The sequence below is a fragment of the Ursus arctos genome, unplaced genomic scaffold, assembly GCF_023065955.2.
Source record: "Ursus arctos isolate Adak ecotype North America unplaced genomic scaffold, UrsArc2.0 scaffold_17, whole genome shotgun sequence".
NCBI lineage: Eukaryota > Metazoa > Chordata > Mammalia > Carnivora > Ursidae > Ursus > Ursus arctos.
Genome location: NW_026622841.1, coordinates 34,281,909 through 34,307,679, shown reverse-complemented (window position 1 = coordinate 34,307,679; position 25,771 = coordinate 34,281,909). Strand labels below are relative to the sequence as shown.

Sequence of the window (25,771 nt, the reverse complement as noted above, 5' to 3'; positions counted from 1 at the left end):
TTGCTGTACGGAGGGGAACAAGAATAGAATGGAAACCATTGAGGCTGCTGCAGTAATACAGATGAGAGATGATAATAACTAGGACTCTAGAGTTTGAAATGGAATAAAAACAATCAAAACCGTAATATTTTTAGGAAGTAGCACCAACAGGACCTTATAGGGAAGAGGGCAGTAAGATGTCAAGGATGACTCAAGATTTTTGGCTTTGGGATTGAGTGGATGAAAGAGCTTTTATTGAAATGAGAAAACTGGGAGAAGAGGGAGCAGATTTACCATGGGAGAAGGGATAGATATTGGACAAAGATGAAGCCTTCAGTTTTAAGTTTGAGATGCTTCAAGATATCCAAGTAAGGAAATCAAGTAGATGATTAGATTTTGGAGCTTGGACTAAAGATAAAAAATCTGAGAATTGACATAGAGAGGTTACAGAATACTGAGATCACCTCAAGAGAAAGAGAAGAGTATGAGGACAAAAGCTGAAAAGAGAAAAGACTACTGACCTAAGCACTGAGGAGTGCAAATATTTTGAAGTTGGATAGAAAAAATTTTAAAAACTAGAAATGATATTGAAGAGTGACCCAAAAGGCCAGAAGAAATTCAGAAGGTTATAATGTCTTCCATGAAACCAGGAGAACCAGAGGGAGAAGGGTTGATAGACATGGTCAATAGAATGAGTCTGAGAGGTCAATAATTGAAATATCTACTGGATTTGCCAAAAGAGAGGGGGTTTGATAACCTTAAGAAAAATAGTTTCAGGAAAGTGGTCAGGTGAGTTGGAGTGATTAGAGACCAAATGAGAGATGAGGAAGTAGGACAGAAAACATGCTACTGTTTTAAAAGGTTGTTATAAAGACAAGCAAAAGGGAATGCAGGTTAAGGGAGGATTTCTGTTTAATTTTGTACTATGGGAGTTCTTAAATACACACAAAAGTAGAGAGACTATAATGGACCCATGTGGTTTACTGAGTTTTGGAAACCTTCAGTGTTCATTGTTCTTTCTGAATCCCAGACATCATGTCATTTTACCAATGAATGTATGCATTTCTAACAGATAATGATTTTTTAATACATAATCACAATACCATTATACACCCAACAAAGTAACAAATTTTTAATATCATCCAAAACTCTTTCCATGCTCAGTTTTCCTGGTTTGTTTCAAACATACATATCTATCATTGATTCTTTTAATCACTATTTAATTGAAGTCTACGTACTCCCATTTGGTTGATTGATCTCTTAAATCTTTTATCTATAACAGGTTTCCTTTCTTTTGTAATATCATTTATTTGTTGAAGTAACTAAGTCATTTGTCTTGTAGAATTTCACATATTCTGGGACACGGATGTTTATATCCTTACAATGTCGTTTACTACTCTTCCATACTTTACATTTCACGTGAATTGACAATTAGATCTAGAGGTTTGATTAGGCTCAAATTTCATTGTTCTGTAGTAAGAATACTTCATAGGTGATGCTGTGTACTTTCTACTGTAATATATAAGGAAGAAAATAATTACTGGTTGTCCTACTTTCATGATTATAAAACGTGGATAAGTGGGCTTAGATGATGTCATCCTGACCCTTCCATTATAAAGGTCCCTATCAACCTTTCACTTAAGGTTTTAGCAGCCATTGATGATTGCTGACTAGATTAGGGGTTGCAAAACAGTTAATTTTCTATTGTTACCTCTTCATTTATTAGTTGTGATTTTTCTAGAAAGAAAAACTTTCAGGATTTTTTTAAATATTGGAAGATACTAGAGCCTGTTTGAATGCTGATGATAGTGATTTGGTTAAGAAAGAAAAAGTAATATTGAGGAGAGAGGAGATGATCAAACGATGAATGTCCCCAAGAAGGTGATGGGGGATGGAATTCAGAGCAGATAAAGAACAGTCAGCTTTTGTTAGGAGACGTCCACTCCTTTCACTGTAACTGAGGGAAGAAAGAAGTTGAATGCAGATACAAAGAGGTTAGTAATTTGGCACTCGGAAGAATCATATAGTTCCCTGTGGCTTATATTTTTTAATGAACTATACAGGAAGGTTACTGACAAGGCAGTTGGCGAAATTGGGGGAAGAAAGTAAAGGAGCAGAAGTTTTAATTCTGTTTTTATGTTTAATGAGAGCTTTAAAAAAATAACTATGAAAATTCATGCAATACCAGTGGCTTTGTTAGAGCCTCTAAAACTAAAATTTTTTTCTTAGAAATCTTATCTTTTGAAAGGGATTCCTCAAAGCTGTCTAATCTCTTTGATGGAAAGATAAATCAATAATTTGTTCCACTTTATTTTACTGTGTTTCTCTCTTTCTTCCTGAGATCTAAATTTGATTCTCAACAAAGACGGATTCTCTTTCCAATTTGGCGTGTTAGGTAACCATGCCCTTTTTGCTCTGTTCTTCCTCTTTGAGAAGGGGGTGGGGGGGCGGCAGAGGGAGAGAGAGAGAATCTTAAGCAGGCTCCACGCCCAGTGTGGAGCCGATGTGGGGCTCAATCTCACAACACTGAGACCATGCATGACCTGAGCCAAAATCAAGAGTCCAATGTTTAACCAACTGAGCCACCCAGGCGCCCCCTCTTCTTACCTTTCATTTGCATGTCTACTATGGAGATCTCTCTTAAGGAGACGACATAAATCAAACATGAAGGTAGAATTTGGTCTAAAATTTGTACTTCTCTGATATGTAAGGACGGAATAGGATTACCGGTACTTCAAATCTGTGTCTTATACAATTGATATCTCTGTTATCAATCTTCTTAGTTAATCCTTGATGTAGACTTGAATCACATTGATAACATTATTTTAAATTTGATTGTTTGCTCTAAAAGAAAAACTAAAATACATCAGATGAAGGATTAGAAATGGATAAATAAAACTGTCCCTATTCATAGGCAGAATAATTTTCTACATAAAAGATACCATGGACTCTGCAGGAAGTTTCTAAAACTAAATGAGTTTATAAGGGATGCAGGATAAAAGGGAACACACAAAATTCAATACTACTTCTGAATACTAAAAATGAACAGTTAGAAACTGAAATTAATAGAAGTGCCATTCTGTAACAGTCTGCCTTTAAGTAATATTAATACACTTCCTATATGGTGAAAGACCCATACAACAGTTTACTTCCACTTCCCCACTCCCTGCCTTGGTGCTATTGTTATCATACATTTAAGTCATATGTATGTTATGCTCCACTTTGTGTCCATCCAGATTTCCATCTGGTATCATTTGGGGATGTCTTCATATATTCTAGGTAGAAGTCCTTTGTTAAACATGTGATTTTGAAAATGTTTTCTCCTCGTGTAGAACTTGTCTTTTCATTCTCTTAAAGTGTTTTTCACAGATAAATGTTCTTCTGTCTATCTTCTGGGATTTTCTAGTTTTGTATTTTACATTTAGGTCTATGGTCCATTTTCAGTTAATTTGTGTGAAAGGTGAAAGGTCTGTGTCCAGATTTATTTTCTTACATATGGATGTCCATTTGTCCCAGGCTATCTTTGAGCATTTGTTGAAAAGGCTATCTTTGCTCCAGTGTATTGCCTTTGTTCTTTTGTCAAAATATCAGTTGATTATACTTAGGTGGGTCCATTTCTGGGCTCTCTGTTGTATTCCGTTGATCTGTTTGTCTGTTATTTTACCAATACCACACTGTCTTGATTACTGTAGCTTTATTAATAATTCTTGAAGTTAGGCAGTGTCAGTTCTCCAACTTTGTTCTTCAATATTGTGTTGGTTATTCTTCCTCTTTTTTCTCTCCGTATAAACTTTAGAATCAGTCTGTCCATATCCACAAAATAACATGCTGGGATTTTCATTGGGATTAATTACATTGAATCTCTAGATCAAGCAGCAAAGGACTGACATCCTGACAATATTGAGTCTTCCTAGCTATGAATGTGGAATATCTCTCCATTTATTTAGTTCTTTGATTTTGTTCATCAGAGTTTTCTAGTTTTCCTCATGTAAATCTTATACATATTTTGTCAGATTTCTATCAGGTATTTCATTTTGGGGGACACTAGTGTAAATAGTATTGTATTTTTTATTTCAAATTGTACTTGTTCATTGCTGGTATATAGTGATTGACTTTTGTATATGAACCTTGTATCCTGTAACTTTGGCTATAATCATTTATTAGTTCCAGGAGTTTTTGTTGATTCTTTTGGATTCTCTACATAGACAATCATGTCATCTGTGAACGAAAAGTTTTATTTCCTTCTTCCCACCTTTTATTTTCTCTTTTTGTCCTATTACAGTAGCTAGTTTTTCCAGTATGATGTTGAAAAGAAGTGGCAAAAGGATATCCGTGTCTCATACCTGAATTTAGTGGGAAAGCTGCGTTTCTCAACTTCTTAAGTGTGATGTTAGCTTTGGGTTTTTTTGTAGATATTCTTTATGAAGTTGAGGAAGTTCCCTTTACTCACTGAACATTTTTATCATTAATGGGTTTTGGATATGTCAAATACTTTTTCTACAGCTATTGATATGATCATGTGTTTTTCTTTTTCAGCCTGTGGATGTGATGGATTACATTAATTGATTTTTCAAATGTTGAATTAACCTTGCATCTCTGAGATAAATCCCACTTGGTTGAGAATTTTTGCATCCATGTTTATGAAAGATATTTGTCTGTAGTTGTCTTGTAGTGTCTTTGTCTGGTTTTGGTGTTAGGGTAATGCTGGGCTCATAGAATGTGTTAGGAAGAATTCCCTCTGCTTTCATCCTCTGAAAGAGAATTGGTATAATGTCTTCCTTAAATGTTTGGTGGAATTTACCAGTGAACCCATCTGGGCCTGGAGCTTTCTGTTTTGGAAGGTTATTAATTAATTATCAGTTCAGTGTCTTTAATAGATATAGGCCTGTTCAGATTATCTATTTCTTCTTGTGCAATTTTTGGCACATTGTGCCTTTCAAGGAATTCGTTCATTTCATCTGTGTCATCACATTTATAAGCATAGAGTTGTTCATAGTATTCTTTGATTATCCTTTCAATGCTCATAGGCTCTGTCGTGATATCTCCTCTTGTATTTCTAATATTAGTAATAACCGCATCTCTTTTTTTTCCCTTAGTTAACCTGGCTAAAGGCTTATCAATTTTATCAATCTTTTTAAAGAACTAGCTTTTGATTTCATTGATTCTCTATTGATTTATTTTCAATTACGTTGACTTCTGTTCTCCTTATTGTTTATTTTCTTCTACTTCCTTCAGATTTAATTTGCTTTTCTTCTTCTAGTTTCATAAGGTAGACAGATGATTGATTTTAGATTTCTTTTTTTTCTAATATATACATTTAGTGCTATAAATTTCCCTCTAAGCACTGCTTTTGCTGTATCTCACAAATTTGGTTAAGTTGTGTTTTCATTTTTATTCAGTTAAAAATATTTTTTAGTTTATCTTGAGATTTATTCTTTGATTTATGTTTTATTTAGAAGTATATTGTTTAATCTCCATGTACTTTGGGATTTTTCAATATTCTTTCCATTTTTGATTTCTACTTTAACTCCACTGTAATCTGAGAGTAGACATTGTATGATTGTTATTCTTTTCAATTTTTTAAGGCATGTTTTATAGCCCAGAATATGGTCTGTCTTGGTGAATGTAAAGTTAATTTTTGTATAAGGTGTGAGGTTTATGCTGAAATAATTCTTCTTCTTCTCCTTCTCCTCCTCCCACCTGCTCTTTCCACCTTCCTCCTTCTCCTCCTCCTCCTCCTTCTTTTTCCTTATGGATGTCCAATTGTTGCAACATCATTTGTTGAAAAGGTTATCTTTTTCCACTGTGTTAACTGCACATCTGTAAAAACTTCAATTGATCATATTTGTGTTGATGTATTTCTGGACTTTTATTTTTTCTATTGATCTATCTGTCTATCCTTTACGAATATCACATTGTCTTGATTAATGTAGCTTTACAATAAGTCTTAAAACCATGTTATATAAGCCTTCCAGCTTTGTTTTCTTCTTCATAATTGTAGCTCTTCTAGTTCCTTTTCCTTCTCATATAAGAAACTGAGTCTTAGATGAAAAGGTAAAGATTACAGAAAAATATAAATTATAATAACATGAATAAGAGATTTTACTCTGTTAGCTGTGCCTGTTAATATATTATATTAAAATTATTCTTGAGGGGCACCTGGATGGTTCAGTCAGTTAAGTGTCTGACTTCAGCTCTGGTCATGATCTCAGGGTCCTGGGATTGGACCCCCACTCAGAGGAAAGTCTGCTTGTCCCTCTCCCTCTGCCCCTCCCTCCACTCATGCACTCATGCACTCTCACTCTCTGTCTCTCTCTCTCTCTGTCTCTCAAATAAATAAATAAAATATTTTTTAAAATGTTCTTGATTGGAGCATCTTCCACATACTCATTGACTTTTGGTAAGTTCTTTAGCCTCCTTTCAAGGTGAACTGATTTTGCATAGTATTCATTCTATGGCTGATAAGCACTTCAGGAAGAAATATGTTAAATTAGAGTTAGCAAAGTCCTGTTGTGATAGCACCCCTGTTGAATGGAAAACAAGACACAGAAAGGTAAGGTTCTGAGTAGTACCCTCAATCCTATGTCTGCACACATCTGATTTTCTCTCCATCTATATGAGTAGTTCTCCTGTGAGGTCTGCAGTTTCATAGGCAGGTTCAAGACCACCCTGTTATTCTTACTAGCCTTTTTGTTGATGCTTGACAAGTGATTGTGAAGCACTTATAAAATATGCTATATCTTCTGTAAGTGCTTCAAAAACCTGAATAGCAGCCTAGTTTTGCTTTAGCAGTTAGAGAACTTTTGGGAAGAACTATTTTAGGACTCCAGAGAAGACCTATGTGAGGACTCCTGGCCCAGTATGATAAATGGTTATCCTTCCACTTTCTTTATAAAGCCATTCTTTCTTGAATTGGTACCATTCCTTTTCTCCCACCCAGGTAAGGATAACATATAGGGGGAAAAAAGAACCATAAAAAAGACTATAAACAAATATTCCCTATAAATACAGCTTTTTAAACCCTTAAATAATTGTAAAGAATCTAATTTAGTAATATATGTAAAGAATACTACTACATAACCAAGTAGAATATATTCTAGGACCTTGAATGTGGTTCCTATTTCAGAAGCCAAAAACAGAATATTCCTTAGTAATATATCAAAAAAGAAAAAGTATATTATCATCTCAATATACACTCAAAAGTTACTTGGTAAAATTAATTTTTCATTCTTGATTTTAGTAAGCCAAAAGAGGAAATACTTAGCATAATAAAGAACATCTGGATGGCAAATACTTAACAGTGAAACAATAGATAATTCCTTTTAGATCAGCCTGGGTCCGTTAAGTGTCTGCCTTTGGCTTAGGTCATGATCCCAGTATCCTTGGATTGAGCCCCGCATCGGGCTCCCTGATGAGCAGGGGGGTCTGCTTCTCCCTCTCCCTCTGCCCCTGCTTTTGTGCTGTCTTGCTCATTCACTCTCTCTCAAATAAATAAATAAAATCTTTTTTTAAAAACCCTATAATTTTGGTAATTCCCTGGAAGTGTTAGCCAATACAATAATATAAGAAAAAATAATACAAATAATAGAAAACGCATACATCCTATCATTATTTATAGTCAATGTCATTGTTCACCCATAAAACCCATAAGAATCAATTAAAAAAATAATCTAAAGAAATTAAGAGAGTTCAATATTGTACAAAACTTAATTACTATAAATCTCTCTACCAGCACTAGCTATTTAAAAGATATAATGGGGAAGGGGGATTCATTCATATGAGCAATGAAAAAATTAGGGAATTCCTCCTAATAATAAACCTAAAAGAAAAATTTTTTAAAAAGTAAACTTTTAAATAAATAAACAAACCTAAAAGAAATTTATGTAACCTCTCTGGAAATACATTTCATAGCTAAGATAATTGAGAACTTATGTTTATCTATTTCCTGAAACCCCAATATGATGACAGTAAGTGAATGCTTTTAAAGGAATAAATTCACAAGGATAAGTACATCAGAAGACTCATCAATATACCAGAGATTTATTCACATTTTTGGAAAATGGAAAATGAATGAAGCATTAGTAACTTACTAAATAGAACAGAGGTTCTATTGGACAGCTAGAAAGCACTGAGAAAGGTATTCACACAAAAAGATATGGATGGCACAGAACTTTGGAAAGTTTTGGGAATTAGAAACAACATGAACAATGGAAAGTAGTGATGTGGAGTGGAACAAAAAATATTATGGAATGGACATGTGAAGTGAGAATTAAGAAACTCGGTACCTCTACCACAGTACCATATATGGAGTATTAGTCCCAAGCAAAAGACTAGAGACGAACCCTATCTAGAAAGTTCAACAGAGAAGAGACATTAAGGAATGTCATATTTTGGAAGGTGAGATGAGTCAGATTAGGCTGAAAATAGGATAAATTCAAAGTCTACAAATGGAAAGTTTGGCTTCCTTCCCTGGCCCAGAAGTAGACTACATCTCCTTACCATGTAGAATATTGGAAGATTCTTCTCTGAAGACGCTTAACAGTCTCAGGAAAAAGACCTCCACATACTGGTATGGAGTGGTACATCCAGCTTGGGAAACAGTCTGGCAATTCCTTAAAAGGTTAAACATAGAGCTTGCAATCCCACTCCTATGTATCTACCCAAGAGAAATTAAACATATGTCCATGCTGAAATTTGTACATGACTGTTTATTGAGGCACTGTTCCCACTAACCAAAGGGTGGAAACAACCCAATGTCTATCATGTGATGCATGGATAAACAAAATGTGGTCTATCCAAACTGGAATATTATTTGGCAACAAAGAAGAGTGAAGTAATGATACACGGTACAACATGGTTGAATCTTGAAAACATTTGCTAAATGAAAAAGCCAATCACAAAAGGCTATATACTATATGGTTTTATATATATGAAATGTCCAGGCAACTTTATGGAGATAGATAGTGGTTGTCTAGGGCTAGGAGAGGGGATGGAAATAGAGAGTGACTGCTAATAGGAACAGGGTTTCTTTAGGGGGGCAGGGGGCAATGAAAATGTTCTCAAATTAAATTATGATAGTTGCCTAATTTTTGATAAAGTAGAAACCACTGATCTGTATGCTTTAAATAGGTAAATTTCTGTGTGTATTTTTATTTCAATAAAACAGTTTGAAGTTTATAAAGAAGCATTCAGCTACATTGAATGCTGCAGAGACATTATGTAAAATAAGTGCTACAAAAAATCCATTTGATTTAACAACGTGGAGATCATTGGTGAATTTGGTGATTTCAATTTTAGTGGTGTGGTAGAAGATGAAAGCCAGATTGTAATAAAATCAGAAATGGTTTGGTTATAAAAGGGGAGGTCTCCTTAAGTACTCTTGATTAACGGTAAACAGGAAAAGACTGAAGGTTCTAGAGTGGATAGTCAATACAAAAATGTCCCTAAGAAACATAAATGGAGTAGTTAGTCTTGTCTAAAAGAAGGATCACTTCCTTCAGTATGAAAGGAGGAAATGATGAGTGCAAAGACTTGTAAACTTGATAGAGTTAAGACAATTTCTCTTTAATGACCTGTGTTTTCTCTGAAGTGGGAAGCAAGGCCATCTGTTTAGGAAAGTAGTAAGAAGGGGAAATGAGGAGAACAAAACAGCTGATTAGAGAAATACAGTAGCTTTGTCAGAAAATGTGTAGCACCCACTTAAGGTTAGTGACAATGAATTTATATTGGATCTGCTCTTTGTTTGCTCGTTTCTTTGAACATTGTTTTATTTACACTAAGTTGCCCAACTATAACTCACAGAAAAGGCAGACATTTAGATTCATGCAGCGTTGTGCTTTTGCCAGATTTAGGAGAGAGGACAGAAACACAGTGGACACGTTTTTAAGAGCATTGTTAAATGAGTGATTGGAATGCCAGACCATGAACTCAAGATGAATAAGGGATAAAGGGCTGGGAAGAAAGTATGCTATTAATGGTCCCACCAGGACAGAGATTTTAGTGAATTTGCTTACCACTTTATTCTTAGTTCTTAGAGCAATCGTTGTTTGAATTAATGGTCTGATGAGACCAATGGGCAGAGATACTGGAAATAGTTGAAAAAGCAAGCTTGAAGGTAGCATGTGGGCATCAGAAAGTAGTAGAATGTTTGAATTACTAAATTCAAAAAAGATGCCATTTTAATTGATGACAGGTTCCAGGATATGAATAGAAAGGCTTGATGAGAAAGTCTTTGACCTGAGATGTCAAGGAACTAAGAAGTCAGAGTGTTGGTCCAGTGTCATTCATGTGATGTTAACATTAGCAAGGATGATGGCAAAAGTTAACTTGAACTGTCCAAGTAAAATCAAGGGGAAGAATCAAGTGTTAACATCTTCAGTGATTGAGAGTGAGTGAGTAAATAGATGATATAGATGAAGAGAGGTTGAGAGTGGTAGAGCAGATGACAGGATACTCAGAGTGATAAGAATTTAATGTGGTGCTGGGGAATAGTGATCAAAAAGCAATAATGGAAGCAGTGATGATTCCAATACTACCTTTGGCCATGAAATACATAGGGTATGTTGAGTATAAACAGTGCCCACTCAGAATAATGTAGGGAAAGCATTGACCTCAGCAAAGAGCCAGGTTTCAGGAAAAATAGGAGATGAAGGGAGTACTCTAAGAAGAGTACAAAATATAGCCAAGTATGTCATGAAGCAAAAGCTCTAGAAGCGTTGGAGGGCATGGGAAGGGATGGGAATAAGGAGGGAGGAAGTACAGAACATAACAGAGATAGCAGTATTTTGCTAACCTGTGTTGGATTGTAGTGGGGAATAGCCTTTGGGCATTGACCAAGTGAGAGAAGGAATAAGAGACCTAGTTGATTTTGTCTCAAAAGACCTTGGACCTAACCTAAGTGCTCTTCATTAAAAATAATGTCGTAGAAAATTGATAAGGAAAAAATAGTCCCAATATATCAAATGAAAAAGTAGTTTATACAAACTATATGTGTAATATATATACAAAAAAATCCTTTTTTGTAAAATGAAAACAACAAGAATGTGTGGATGGGTAATACTTTGCAGAATGTTTGAAATACATTGTGATGACTTTTTTTGGTAGAGCCACCACTTGAAGATTTATTTATTTATTTTAGAGAGAGAGAGAGAAAGAGTGGAGAGAGGGGCAAAGGGAGAGGGAGAATCTCAAGCAGACTCCCTACAGAGCACAGGCCCTGATGTGGGGCTCTATCCCAGGACACTGAGATCATGACCTGAGCTGAAACCAAGAGCCGGCCACTTAACCAACTGAGCCACCCAGGTGCCCCAAATTGTGATTTTTTTTAAAGACTAGCTGTCCAAAACTTTTAAAAAGCTACTTATGGAGGAAGGTACTAAGATCTAAGCCACTGGACCATTCATTTTTTTCAACAAATATTTAGCAGCTACCTTGTGTCAGATACCATTCTTGGCACTGGAGATGGTATCAGTTAACACAATAATGACCCCGTCCTCATGGAGCTCATTACTGTGGAAAGAGATAGGCAATAAATAATGTATTTTAGGTAGTATTGAGTGATATAAAGAAAATAAAACACCAGGGCGCCTAGGTGGCTCAGCCGTTAAGTGTCTGCCTTCCGCTCAGGTCATGATCCCAGGGTCCTGGGATCGAGCCCCACATTGGGCTCCCTGCTCGGCGGGAAGCCTGCTTCTCCCTCGCACATCCCCTTGCTTGTGTTCCCTCTCTCACTGTCTCTCTCTGTCAAATAAATAAATAAAATATTTTTTTAAAAAAAACACTTAATGAGATAAAATGAATGTGGTATAATGACTATTTCAGATAGAGCATTTAGGGAAGGCCTCTTTGAGGAGGTGACATTAATGACTAGAGGAAGCAAGCTAGGTCTGACAGCAGAGCATCCTAAGCAGAGGACACAGCACGTGTTCAGGCCCAGAGGTAGCTGGCTCGATGGAGAGGAGCAGGATTTAAAGGGGGGGGGAAATGAGTTCTGTTTAGGATAGTTAGAATGCCTATTACACATCCAAGAGGAGAAATCAGGCAGCAGTTGGGATGTGAGTCTGGAACTTGAGAGCAAGCTCCATCTTGGAGCTCTACATTTAGGACATATTGATAGTATTAAAAGTCATGTGAACGATTGTAATCACTTAAGCTATGAGAGCTGAGGATTGAGCCCTGGGACATGCCATCATTTAAAAGGTGAGAGAAGAGGAGGATAATCAGGAGAGATCTGAAATCACAAAAGATGATAAAAGGGAATGTGAGGGGAAAGCTCCAGAGGCCATGTCCTTCCCTGGGTTTTGTCTCGATGTCTTGCTAGGTCAGAGGCAACCAAAACTGGAGCGAGATCTCTAGGAGGACAGAATTCATGCCAGTACAGCCAAGTCCAAATTGTTTCCTGGATGGGACTGGCAGAATAAACCAAATCAGCCTTCTGCTTACCACTGCTCTGTAAGGAAGCTTATAAGTCAGCCTGTGTGCCCGGGTAGCTCGGGAGCACTGGCTCTGTGAGGTACAGACGCAAGAAAGACCAACACAGTCAATGCCTATGGCTCAAATAGAGTCTGAGTTTCTCCAGGGATGGTATTTTTATAGATCGAATAAGTTGCCTATCCCTTTAAATAGTTTAAACACCAAACTCCCATCAGGGTCAGGCCAAGTTAATCAACTTTATAACTAACCTCCTGTCACATGTCACCTCAGCAAACTAAGGCACACTGCTCACAGAACATAATTTGATGAACACTGCTCTTTCCTGGTATTTAGTATCAAATGCCATAGGAATTCATTTTTTATTTTGCTTTATTGCATATATAATTCTGATATAAAATTGGATGATATCTCAAGCTTTGGTTTTTAAAACAATCTTTGCTATTTTCTTGCTTTTTAATCTGTGAAATTATTTAGTCTTTCCTGATAGCAAAAGTACTGTTAAAAGACTTGAATAAAATTAGCTGTGAGGTGCCACTGAAATGTGAGGTCCTTGTCTACCACAGACTTTCTGATTCTTCTGCCACAGTGTAATCCATGATAGAATATGGCTTCTAGAGAAAGAGAATTTTTGTGATAACAGCAGAATCGTGCAGATAAGCATTTGTACTTTAGGGTAAATGAAATTATTGGCAAAAAGATAGCCCAGTTGATTTCGAATGTGGATGTGTTCACGCTGAGTTACAACTAATCATACTATACTTTTAAAATAAAATGTAGGGGTGCCTGGATGGCTCAGGCAGTTAAGCATCCAACTCTTGATTTTGGCTCAGGTCATGATCTCAGGGTCATGAGATCAAGGCCCAACTCGGGCTCTGCGCTGGACCTGCTTAAGATTCTTTCTCTCCCTCTCCCTCTGTCTGCCCCCCCCCACTTGTGCCTGTACACTCTCTCTCTCTCTAAAAAAATAAAATAAAATGCAATTGGAAACAGCAACCATTTTCTTCTTCTACTCTTCCTTTAGTTACACATCTGATTTATCTTGGTGGAAAGACTCAAGTCTAGGAAGTCAAGGTGCCTGAAGTAAAAACCACTTGGCTCTGCCACTCACTTGCTGTGTGACCCTAATCCGTTCACGTACAGCTCTCTGAACCTCAGTAAAATAAGAGGATTGTTTCAAATTATGCCTAAGACCCAGTCCTCCATGACTAAGCATTACTAAGTGTTCGCCAATATCCGGTTCTCCTCCCCTTCTGGAGCTACATGACTAGTTCTGGCCAATCAGATAGGAGGAGAAGTGTTGTGTCACTTCCAGGCTGTGGAAACCTATGTACAATTCCTCAGTTTCTCTGCCCGGCCGAAACAGTAGAGAGGCTTACATGTTCCAGCTGATGCAGCCAAAAGATAGTGGAGCCACTCTGCCTGGACCTACTTTGAGCCTATAGCATAAGCATGACATGTATTTGAGTTATGTGAAGCCATTGGAACTTGACGTTAATTTGTTCCGCCACATAACCTAACTTATCCTAATGCATCCGATCTAACTTTCTACGGTTTTGTGGGTCACTCTTTCCATATTATAAAGATTTTTTTCTACTATATTGTGTGTGAATAAGAGTACTGTGAAGGAATTTGAAGCACACAGCTTTTTTTTCAAATGATCAAATAAGTTGGTACCTATTAAAGCAGTCTTTAAGCACAAATCCCTGTCATTACTCTCTATTTCAGTTTGCATCTCTGAAAGATTGATTTCTGACATACTTTCAGATCCCCCATTATTTGGGCTCTATTTTTTTTAACAGCTGGTTTATTTCCTCATTCAGAGTATTACTCCCTAGCTGTTTTAAGCATGAAATTATATAGAAGAATACACCTTTCCATTGTTTCTAACTTTTCAATAAGTTTTGACAGTCTGTATGAAGAGGTGAATATTACAAGATTGCCACATGTCTCTAAGGAAGGTTCAAACAAAGCCTATATCTTGAGCATGAAGTAGGTCCATCTTTCTGATAAAGAAACTTTCTTGGAAACAGTACTCAACTCACTGGCTTACACCTTAAATGAAGATGTTTTGGTTGAACACAGTAACCATTGTTTTGAATGGCAGAGATAATTGTATTGAAATAGTGCCTTAATGCTGTGAGAATAAAATCTGCAAAAAGAAAATTCTGCTCGAAAGAATTTCAATTTACAGTTTTTCATACCATAGAAAATATGACATTTCCATGCCTGAGATGTTAGTCTGATCTTGCCTGGAACTTGAGGGCAGGCCAGCTGCATAACTTACGAGACCAATGCAAAATGAAAATGTGGGACCCCTTGTTCAAAAAGTAGGATGAAGAAAAAAAGTAAGATGAAGATGTACAGTTAAAGTTACTAAAATACAAAGTTTTTTCCTTTAAGAAGAAATTTATAAAGCATGACCAGTAATGGTGATACATGAGTAATAGCATAAACCTACAGATAGCAAAAAAAAATTTATATTTTTGAGGTCATAATTTTATATAATAAATAATACTTTATTAATGTGATAACCTGACTGATCATAAGATTTTTCTGGCTCACTTTTCTTTAAATTCATTTATTAGATCATCAAAATTGATACATTTAGCAACTTTATTTTAAATGATACAATTAAAAGCAAATCAGTCACTCTTGGCAAATGAAAGATCACACATAATTTTTGGTAATTTTTAATTTTAAGAAGAATCTTTCTGTGGATGCAACTGACACTGGAGCTGTTGGGAATATTTTATAGGTTGTGGCAACACTAGGATAGATTTCTGATAAATGATTTCAAAATATAAATTCCAGTATCTCTTGAGCTGATGATACAGGACAATTTTTCTAAAAAGGTACAACTCTTTATACACATTAGTTTTATATATGTCAGAAAATCTAATTTTAATCATAAGTTTGTTCAGTGTTGTTTTTCTCTGGTATGTCCCATAACTTCTAGAGGTCATACAAGAAACCAAAAGTGACTTAGTGATTTGTATATAGTTCAAAACTCCTACCTATGCTTTCTATTGCCATATCTTTCATGACAAAGAAAAAATTAATTTTAAAATTGTCATCCTCATTAATTGGTTCATTTGAAGCTGCATATGAAAATAGTGTTGTTTTCCATCAGATGCAACAATCTTTACATTTAATTTCTAAACCCGTGGATATTTACTTTGCAATGGCGCGGTTGGCTTAGCAGGGGGCGGGAAGGAGTTCTGGGGTTTCTTGGGTTTTTGTTTTGTTTTGTTTTTTTTAAAGAGAGCATGTGTGTGAGGGGGAAGAAGGGGCAGAAGGCAGAGGGAGAGAGAGAATCCTAAGCAGGCTCTGTGCCCAGCGCAGAGCCTGATGTGGGGCTCGATCTCAGGACCTTAGATCATGACCTAAGGCGAAATCAAGAGTCTTATGCTTAACTGACTGAGCCACCCAGGCGCCCTGGTGCAGCAGGTTTTAACACCTGATTCTAAACCCTTTGAAGAATTCTTATATCTCTTGTATATGCTTTATTGCAATGTCCACGTGTATGCTTTGTTCTATAGTATTTTACTGATGTGTATTGCCTAAATGCTACCGTTCTCATTTCAGCGCTCAGACCAGAGAGCTAATATTTTGCCGTGGGGGGATGGGTTCTGGGAAAAGACAGGCAAGCCAGCAAGTGCTCCCACAACTGCTGCTTCTCCTGCTGCCACCATCATCACCGTCACCAGAATGGGCCCAGGTCCCAGCCCCAGCCACACCCTCAGAGCCCTGCAGCTCTGGCTGCTTTTGGCAGGAATGTGCACACCAGGCAGGCAGGCCGACTGTTTGGCATACACACTGCCCATCATTGCCCGCTGTGCCTGTGGCCTGAACCCACATACGCATACCCAGCGTATCTCCTCTGTTCACACACCTGCTCTCTTATCCCATCAGATTTCATTTGTAAGACACAAGGTCAAAGAAAAAAATCAAGAGTTTCAAGACAGCAACGGAAGAGCATTAAGCCAAGTCTAGGGCCATGTGCGCCTGCTCAAGGCTTCATGATATGTCTGTAGAAATGACTTGGCTCCTAGTAGGAATGAGTATAGAGGCAGATACATTTATGCCTTTGGCTTTCCATAGTGGGAATACATACAAATGGGCCATGGATGAGGGTGTTACTGACCACTATTAGTTTCTCTGTCTGTCTGCTGCTCTAAGCCTACCCTTTTTGATGAAAATGCCAGACACCAAGGCAGTCTTTCTTTGGAGGGAGCTCTTCATAGATTCAGAGGAGAGTTTCTTTTACCAAGATTCTAGAGAGAATGGGAGTGAGACAGCAGGAAGGAACTAACATTTACTGAGTACTTATTATGTTAATTTATACCAACTGATTCATTTAATCCTAACAGGAGTTCTGTTAGCCCCTTATGCCTGAGAATCTGAACTGAAAGGTTGAAGAACTTTCCCAAGATCACACAGCCTGCAAATGGTAGAGGAGAGATTTAAACCAGACAGCTTTAATGTCCTGAATGAGAGCACTGGAGACAAACTACTTGAGTCCAAATCCTGACTGTGCCATATACTGGCTTCATGTTGGATGAGTTCCTTCCCTGAGCCTCGGTTTCCTTGTGTATGTACTAGAGATCAGAAGAGTAGAGTACCTACTTCGTAGGGTTGTTCAGAGGGTTAAATGAAGGTTGAATACATGTAAAGCATTAAGAACAGTGCCTGACAATTAATAAGCCTACAGTAAATGCTACTACTGCCATCATTACTGTTGTCACCATTCCTTTGCCCACTCCACAGTCTCTCTTCACAGCTTAGAAAACAATGTTGGTGATCAGCAGAAGAGAAGAGCTTACAGGCAGGCAGCAGGGGCCTTCTGCTGCTTACCCTCCCTAAAGCTCCCCTCACAGGCCCTCTTGCACGTGATGTGATCGGTGATCTGATTCTTGCTCCCAGCAGCCCATCTCTGTAGGCTTCTTGGGTTCTAATGTTCCACTGGTCTGATCATTTTCTGTCTGGGTTGTGTGTGTTGCAGGTATGAGACATCTCTGCTGGATTTGGTTCAATCTCTGAGTCCAAAGTCTGCTCCCAAACCTCAGCCCCATCCCTCCAGAGAAGCCGGGGCCTGGAATCACAGTACTCGCCGACTCAGCCCTCGAAAATCAACCTGGAACAAGATGGGGACAGGCAGGACCCCCGAAGACCTGGAGGAGAATCAAATTCTGGAAGATATCTTTTTCATTTGACGTTGAAACACACGCTACAAAATTTCCATCCAAATTGTGTGGGCTTCTTTATATACTGATGTAGGATTTTAAATTATTTGATTGCAAAGTAACCGTGTCTCTCCTTTCACAGGGACCTCTCTCACTAACATCCTGTTACGTGTTGAACGTAGTAATCATGCTACAAACCCAGAGTGGTTTTGATCAGACCCATCAGTAGGTAACACATTAAGGGGCAATGTGGGTGGAGGGCAGTATCTTTTCTATGCCACGCAGAGATTAGAAAATTAACATAGGACACTTTCAACATGCAAAGGCCTTTGCATATTCATTTCCAGAGTGTTTCCTTCTCAGTACTTTGTTGGAAAAGGTTGGCTTCTTTTGTAGGGAAGGCCTTTTCACGGAAAGATCCCTCTGATTTAAAAGTAGCCCCTTTGTAACATAAGTAGTTTCAGAAAGACAGACTCCTTACCCTTCCACCTCTCCTTTACCTCTATTCCCTCACTGCCTACCTCCACATACGTGTAGTCATTTAATTCCGAGGTTGGAGTTGGTGCCCCTACCGTCACAAGCAATACCGAGGACCAATTGTGAGTCAGTTCCGGTAGTCATCAGCCTTTAACCAAAGGGCACAATGGGCTGGAGGAAGGGATCCAACCAACCCTTGGAAACCAGCATTAAGTCAGCAACAGAGTGACACCCTCGGGAAATAAAATGGAGGCACAGGCCTGACATGCTTTTCCTGCCGTCCACCCATTTCCCAGGATAAATAAGACCAATAGCTCAGTACTTGTTATTGACCCAAGTGTCTCTATTTGCGAGCTGCCTATGGCTGTGTCTGGGGAAGATTCCACTAGAGAGAGGAGCATCGGCTGCCACAGGCTGAGAGGCTTTCCCTGGTCCTCCCTCTTACCTCATGCGGATCAAAGGCCCTAGGTTGATCAGGCCTTTTATGTACTCTGGTCAGGGTCACTGTCCCATGACCCCAAAGAACCATCTCTACTTGCCAGATTCACCTCCGCCACCTCCAGCAGAATCTCCCTTTCTTTCCCCCTGGGCGTCCGTTTGACCCAGAGGAGGCCCATGGACGAAGTACACTTGAGACCCCATTCTCTCTCTGTTCTGCTGTTGGCGGAGCTCTTGAGACGGGTCCTTCAGCTTACAGGGGGCTCTCGTGGGCTCCCATACCGATGGGCAGCGTGAGGAGCTTGGTAGAGCCAGTGAGTTGGCAACTTCCTAGTCTTTGAAAGCGAGGGAGATGTGCCCCAGATGTGTCTGCCTGATGACTTTATTTGATCTGGAGGGTGTTGCTTTCTGTTTCTCTCTCCCTTTCACCCAACCCCAGGCTTGAAGTGGGATCAAGAGTCTGTCAGGATTGGTAGCCAAGGTCAGACCGCCCAGGGTGAACTGCATTTAGTGAGCCTGCAGGGCTTCCCTGAATTCTTTATTGAAACTAGATTATCTCAGCCTACAAAAGCCTCGTTAAACAGATTCCTTATCTGGATAGATGGAAATCTCATTGTCTCTTCAGGCTGAGGCCCTAGCACCTCTACTCAGCCCTCCTTCACGTGGGTCTTTTTGCTCTTTGGAGAAGAGAAGAATGGGACCTACCAACACCAGTCCTTAATCTGAGGTCAGGATTAACTAGTTTTAGGCATCCAATTGAAAAATTGAAAAAATACTGCTGATTAAACTATCCTTTTAAAGTTCACCCCGTGACAGGAACTGAGTCAATTTCGTCCCATTTCAGAAAGCATTTGGAAAATTGAGTTTCCTTTGGTGTGGCAAAATGGGGAGAAACAAACTGAGAGCCCTCAGCCATTTTCTCAACTAAATTTAGGTTTCCAGAACTATCTTTTCCTTGCCCCGGGTATCAAGAGCACCTTAAGTACCTCCAATTCCCTTGGATCAGCCATAACTACACTCCCCCATTTGGACACCAGGGTCTCTATAGGTCTCTAGAATAAGAGGGTGCCAGAAGGACCAAGAAAAAGATTATGCTTTCTTAAAGAAGCTTGTTTGCCTTTGGAAGAATCATAAGTGAGACATAAACTCAGGGCTTTTGGCAGGGGGCGGGGGTGGTCAGGTGCCAGAGATTGGAGTTTAATTGCTTCTTGACCTCCCCCTGCGTGAGCAATTTGGAAGAGCAGAGATGGATTTTCAGCAGAGCGTCAATCAACATATTTTCATACGCTACATCCCCCCACCAGTTGCCTTTCTCTGGGATGTGAATTTGTGTCTGTCTAATCCAGTGTCTTCCTTATGAATTGAACAGTGTATGTTAACATCTTCATCTGTCTGACTTTAAGATACATATATATATGAAAAGGTTGTTGTAGAGCCTTGAGGCTGTTGTGGAGCCTGGAAGCTTGACCTAATTGCAGATATCCTACAGAGAGAGGGTCTGACGCAGAGGAGTCTGCCTTTCTTCCTGGTCAAGTGCTCCCAACAGTGGCTGCTTGCCTCCAGCTGCTTCTTCAGAGCAAGACTAGACACATATTAGGGGTGCTGCAGATAATGCCGCAACATTGCCCACCCTGCTGCCCACCACTCTGTGAGAGCAAAACCAATCAATGTTTGCAAAATGGGACGGGACAGAGTATGTCCGTTGAAGCTCCTACAGGGGCCCCAAGTGCTTGATCTAGGAAACTAAGGTCAGTCAAGGAAAAGCTTTTGCTGACAGTCATCCTTCCCATAGGCACACTTGTGTTCATCCAAACCTGACCCCCCATGGTGAGGACTTATCTAGAAAACCCCAAATGTCGTGGGGAAGGGAGGGGCTCTCTCCTCCCTCAGAGCCGTTCTTTTCACTTGGCCCTGCTCCCAGCACCACGGCCAGAGACTCTGGGAACGGATAGGCCTAACAGAGAGGAGCCAGATGAAGTCTGCGGTCATTAGTGAGGTGGATGGAGGCTATGGCAGACCCCTCCCAGTGCATGGTTTATCCTCACCTCGGAGAGTATTGTTTTTAACATGGGCAACTGTTTATATACACATAAGATTTTAAGTTAATAAATTATCTGCATGGCTATTTTCCCCATGTGGTTTTGATATCAAATTGTCCCTTCAGCACCCCTCATCAGATCAGTGGGGCAGAGCTTAAAAGCAAGAACAGCGCCCCAGGTTATCAAAATGTTATTCTCTTCAGTATGTGTTAAAACAGCAGGAGCTTGGGTTAACAAAAAGAAAGAAAACGCTTTGCCACATCCTGATAGGTTTTCCTGGTTGACTCCAGCTTGCTTTCATCACATGGACACCAAGCCTCCTCTAAGTTGTGTGGTTGCTGGAGTGGAAGTTTTGATCTACGTGCACCTCTGAGTCCCTTCCATGTGCCTGTCACCCAAACTGCTCAGCAAGGAAGAACTATCAGCACTTTGAGACAGGAAAATGGTCCTGTCTAGTTGGCTTCACGTACTAAGAAATGTTAGGCAAGGGCTTTTGTGCCTGAAATGCCCAGTTTTGAGATCATACTGGTAGATTCAATTAACAGCCAGAGACCCTCTCCTGCTCCTTGTGCCCCCAGTCAACCTGGCACCTCCACCTTTCCAAGGAGACTGCAGGTGCCCCTCAGAGGCAGAGGCGGCGAGAACACGATCATCACTCAACCAACTCCAAGCCCTGTGCGCCATCTTATTCAATGCTTATGAGAGTCATACTTTGAAGAAATCATTTGCATAGTGTTTTCTCAAGTCCTTTATGGAATGAGGACGGGGATCCGTCTATGCACACCTAAGTCTTCAGGGTGTTATCTTGTGCACTAATAATGAAAATGAGGCATAACAAACCTAACTAAGGTCATCAGCTAGTAAAGAATAGAATTCCAACTCAGATTCTGGGGGTGGGAGGGTCATTATTCCCTCCCCCCATCCAGTCAAACTCCCAAGTAGTATCAAGCCCACCTCCTATTTCTCAACCCTCCCCCTTCACTCCGTCTGTGCTGGTGTTTCTCCAGCACAACAGTCTCTGCACTGATCTTCCTGCCAGACGGCCTGGATTCATCCTTGAACAAGAGACCATACCCTTCTTTGCCTCACTCTTATCTTTAAATGGGGGTCATAACAGAACCTACCTCAAGAGGTTATTGTGGGTGCAGTGAACTAATGCATGTCGGGTGCTCAGCACAGATAAATAAGCACTCCCAAGGTTTACCTGTTCCTGTTCTCCAGGAAGATACCAAGGTCATGTTGCCATGTCGCACCCTGGCTTAAAAGTGTTGGATAGTTCCAGTACTCAGTTTCCTATTGTGCTTAAGAAAGAGCTTGGCCTTCTGAGCGTAACGCACCAGGATCTTCGTGGTTTAGCCCACTGTAGACCTCCAGCACCTTCGTTTCCCCACGGTTTCTTTCTCTTGACTTCTGTGTTCCAACCCACTGTGAACTTCCAGGAGAACTATGGAAGTTCTCCTGACCTTCTTGTGAGCTTTCTTAGCCCTTTGCATATCCTTGATCACCACACTTGCTGTGCTAGAAACGCCTGTTTATCTGATCCCTCCTTTAGATGCTAGTCCCCATGGTGGCCAGAATAAGATGCTGGTCTTAGCCGTCACTCACTCCCGAGAACTTAGCATGGTTCCTGGCACGTTGTAGGCTGTCTTCACTGTTTATCAGTTAGTAGATGGATAGGTAGGTGCATGGGTGAAAGGGAGGGAAAGGAGGGAAGGGAGAAAGCCATTAAACAGATCTGTGCCTCCGAAGTCCAGTACTCTCTGCTATGCCAGGCTGCTTGCCCCTCTCTCACAAAAGAGAAAGTGAGGGCTGTATTGAGGGGCTTGGGGACACTTCCATTGCTTCCTCCTCATTCCCACACTGACTCACATTTTCTTTCCAGAACAAATCTAAGATTTATAACTTTCTTGCTTAAAAATCCAAAGGACTCCACAATGCTTACAGGGCAAGGAACATACCCCTTAGAGTGACACACCAGGACTCTGCTCCGTTCACCTTTGCAACACACAGCTGTCGGCCACCTCCCAGAGACATACTGCTCTTTCCTATGTGTGACTTTTCCACCTCTCTCTCTTGTGGATGAATCTTTCCAGACCAAGCTCAGTTGTCGCCACTTCCATATTTTCCTGATTCCCCCCAGGCATCCTTATAGACTCTCCTCCTGGCTCCAAGAATGCTCCAAGAGCCTTCTGTTGTGTCCCACCTCAAACTGTGCTGGTTGTTTGCCTCCCTTTTAGAATGGAAAGTGTCCAAAGATGACAAATATTGACCTTGGAATCAACTCAGCCTTACCGCTTGTGAGTTGTACACATTTAGACAGGTTATACTTTATAAATTTAAACTGTATTTAAAGTTAAGCTTTATAAATTATACTCTCTAAGCCTCAGATAGAATAATTGATAAAATTATTTGTAAAAAGGGTGTGGTCATTCCTACCTTACAAGTTGGTGCCGGGAATGCTGATCTAGGCCAGAGGGAAGCCAGAATGATGAGGCAAGAGTGTCCGTACAAGGAGGCCTGGGCAGGGTGTCCAGTGGAGCCAGAGGGGGCTCCAAGGAATGTGGAGGGACTGGAAGACCCAGGAGTAAAGAATATTATTGGCGTTTGTGAGAGAAGAAGAGGTGCTTCGCTGGAAGGCCAGGGCCCAGACAGGGTGTGGGCACCGGCCTCTCCCTCCCCTTCCTCTGCACTCCACAGCTGGGCGGCCTTGCCTGGCACCTCACTGGCACCATCTCACACACAACGGCCTGACCACCTGACCGGGATGTCGAGGCCCAGGGTCCTTCACCTGTGCTGCACTTAGAAACTGTGCTGTTCCCTGCTCTCTGTCCTTCTCTTCCCCAGTGCTGAGATGAGGAGCTGGAGGAAGGGAAGGCCAGCTGTCCTGCTTCCTGTCGCTGCCGCTTGAGACCGTATGAACTCCACAGCCCCGGTTTTCAGCCCTCTCCTCCTGGCTGGAGGTGATTTAAGCTTGTTGGATTTATATAACATTGGGAAACGGTAAACTGTGTAAATTTGCTATGTTTTCCAGGGACAGTTATTTATGGAGAGGCATTTTTAACTCAAGTGCAGAAGTGTTAAATCATTATAATAAATTCATGCTATTCAGACTTTCTTACATTGTAATAAATTTTTTCTAAGCATGAATGAGGAGATCCATGATTCCTCTAATATACCATTATGTATTTCTTCTCAAAATGACACAACTTACTATATCAACTTGGAGAATAATAGGAGATTTACTGTGTTGGAGGGAAAAAATCGAATAGCAATAAGTGTCAGAAGGGTCTTGGGAGCAGTGACCCCCAGCGGAATGTCTCCCTGCCTCGCCACTTGCTTCTCACCTGATGGGAGGAGTGGCAGGTGTAGCCGCAGCAGGGGAGGGAGGGCCTGTGAGGGTGCAGCCCCCACATCTGCCGGCTGAGATCTGGAAAAAAGCAGAGAAATGGGCCAGGGGCCCAGGGACTTCTGTCCCCCACTGTCGGGGAGGGGGGGTGTGGGAGTGGGCTGTCTCAGAAAGGAAGAGTCTCCCAGTCTTCCAAAGCCATCAGTCTGGGTAGAGAGCTGCCCTCTCATCCCACCTCACTCCTCACCTGGATGTTCCCAGACCGGAGGATTCGTAGCTGTCATCAGATTCGAAAAGTTCAGGACACATGGTCTTCTGTAAACTCTGATGCGTTTTTTGGATTGTCCGCTCTGCCCTAGGCAAAATCCAGTGACATTGTTCCTGACCCCAGCAGCACACAGGAGCTATGCGGGCTGCAGCTTCCAGCTCCCATGGGCCAGTCGTCACAGAGGCCTGAAGAGGGGCTCCTGCGAGGGGGGCTTCAGTGAGAATCTTCCCCAAAGATGGGACCTTTTGGCTGGGCAGAGGCAGGGAGGGAAGCGTTCTGGGCAGAGGAACCCTGTGTTAAAGGCATGGAGACAGAGACCGCCAAAGTCAGTAAGCTGCGAGCAGCCTTGACTGCTAGGCCTGGTGTCTAAACTCAGAGGAGCAGCGGGCTCTAGTGGAAAGACCCGCATCGATTCCAACCGTTGCTGCTTCCCTGCTACATGTCGCCTCCCCACGCAGGGCTCCCAGGTCCCTCTCCGTGGAGAGGGGAATCCGTCCCTGGATTGCCCGGTCCAAGTGGCTGACAGCTCTCTTCAGGCTGGCCCAGCGAATTTCCAGCTGGCCACCTTTTCTCATGCTATTGTGAAGTCAGGCTTACATAGAGGTTTTGGAAACAATACAAAGAATTCCTGTATACCCTTCACCCATACTCCCCAAGTGTTAACATTTTAACTCATTTGCTTTATCGTTCCCTCTTTCTCACACATATATAAACACATATATTATTATTTTTTTTGTGAAGCATTCAAGAGTAAATTGCAGACGGATCCTCTCCTTCCCCTACTAGTTTAACACGGACGTCCTACAAACAGGGCCCGCTCTGACATAACCACCGTCCGGCGAGCGCAGGCAAGAGGCTAACGTGAACACGGTGCTGTCGTCCTATCTGCGGACCTCACCTGAGGTTCTGCCAGACTTCCTTCTTAGCTTCCGGGTTTCCTTTCCCTGAATATCCTTTTTAACAAAAGAGAAACAATTCGGGCCCAGGATCATAAGTTGCATTTAGCTGTCGTGTCTCTCTCTGAGTACAGTCCAGTCGTTTTGTAAAATGTTCCCCAGTTGGGGCTTGTCTGATGTTTTCCTAGGATTACATTCAGGTTATGCATTTTCAGCAGGAAAAAGTGATGCTGAATCCTCAGTCCATCATAGCAGGAGGCCCCTGACAGCTCTTTCCTTCATTCCGGGGGATGTTAACTTTAATCACCCGGTTAAGGTACAATTGTACAATTATTAACTTTTCCTTTATTAGTGTGGGAGGGGGGACTTTGAAACTATGCAAATATTGTTTCTCTTCTACTTTTACCGACAAGTTCCGGCATCCTCGGATGACTCGGCACATGCCATTTAAATCCTTAGTCTTCTGCTGGGTTCTCACTACCCTCTTAGACTACCCCAGTGCTAGGCAGGAGATTGGAAAAGGAGATAGCTCATTTCTTTTCCTCAGGGACTTCCGCTAGGGAGAGAGCCACATGCATACAGTGGCATAGAGCAGTGTGGGAAGAGGGCCCGTGAAGTGGTCCCCACTCTGCGGTCGATGGGAGGTCAGAAAAGAGGTGCCCAGCTAGAGCCCCCTGGGGCAATGGACCCTGAACCTAGGGCAGAGAGAACAT

At 40.8% G+C, this 25,771-nt stretch overlaps 1 protein-coding gene across 8 annotated transcripts in view; it reads left to right on the top strand.

Annotated features, from left to right (window-relative positions):
* The window catches only part of KIAA1328 (KIAA1328 ortholog), a 335,798-nt gene extending 312,135 nt beyond the window's left edge, over window positions 1-23,663 (top strand). For all 8 annotated transcript variants that reach the window (XM_026496213.4, XM_057313119.1, XM_026496212.4 and 5 more), the window contains one exon: window positions 17,414-23,663. In XM_026496213.4, the coding sequence (XP_026351998.4) occupies window positions 17,414-17,624 (211 nt within the window). In that variant the 3' untranslated portion in view covers window positions 17,625-23,663. The remainder of the gene's footprint in view (window positions 1-17,413) is intronic.
* The last annotated feature ends 2,108 nt before the right edge of the window (window positions 23,664-25,771 follow it).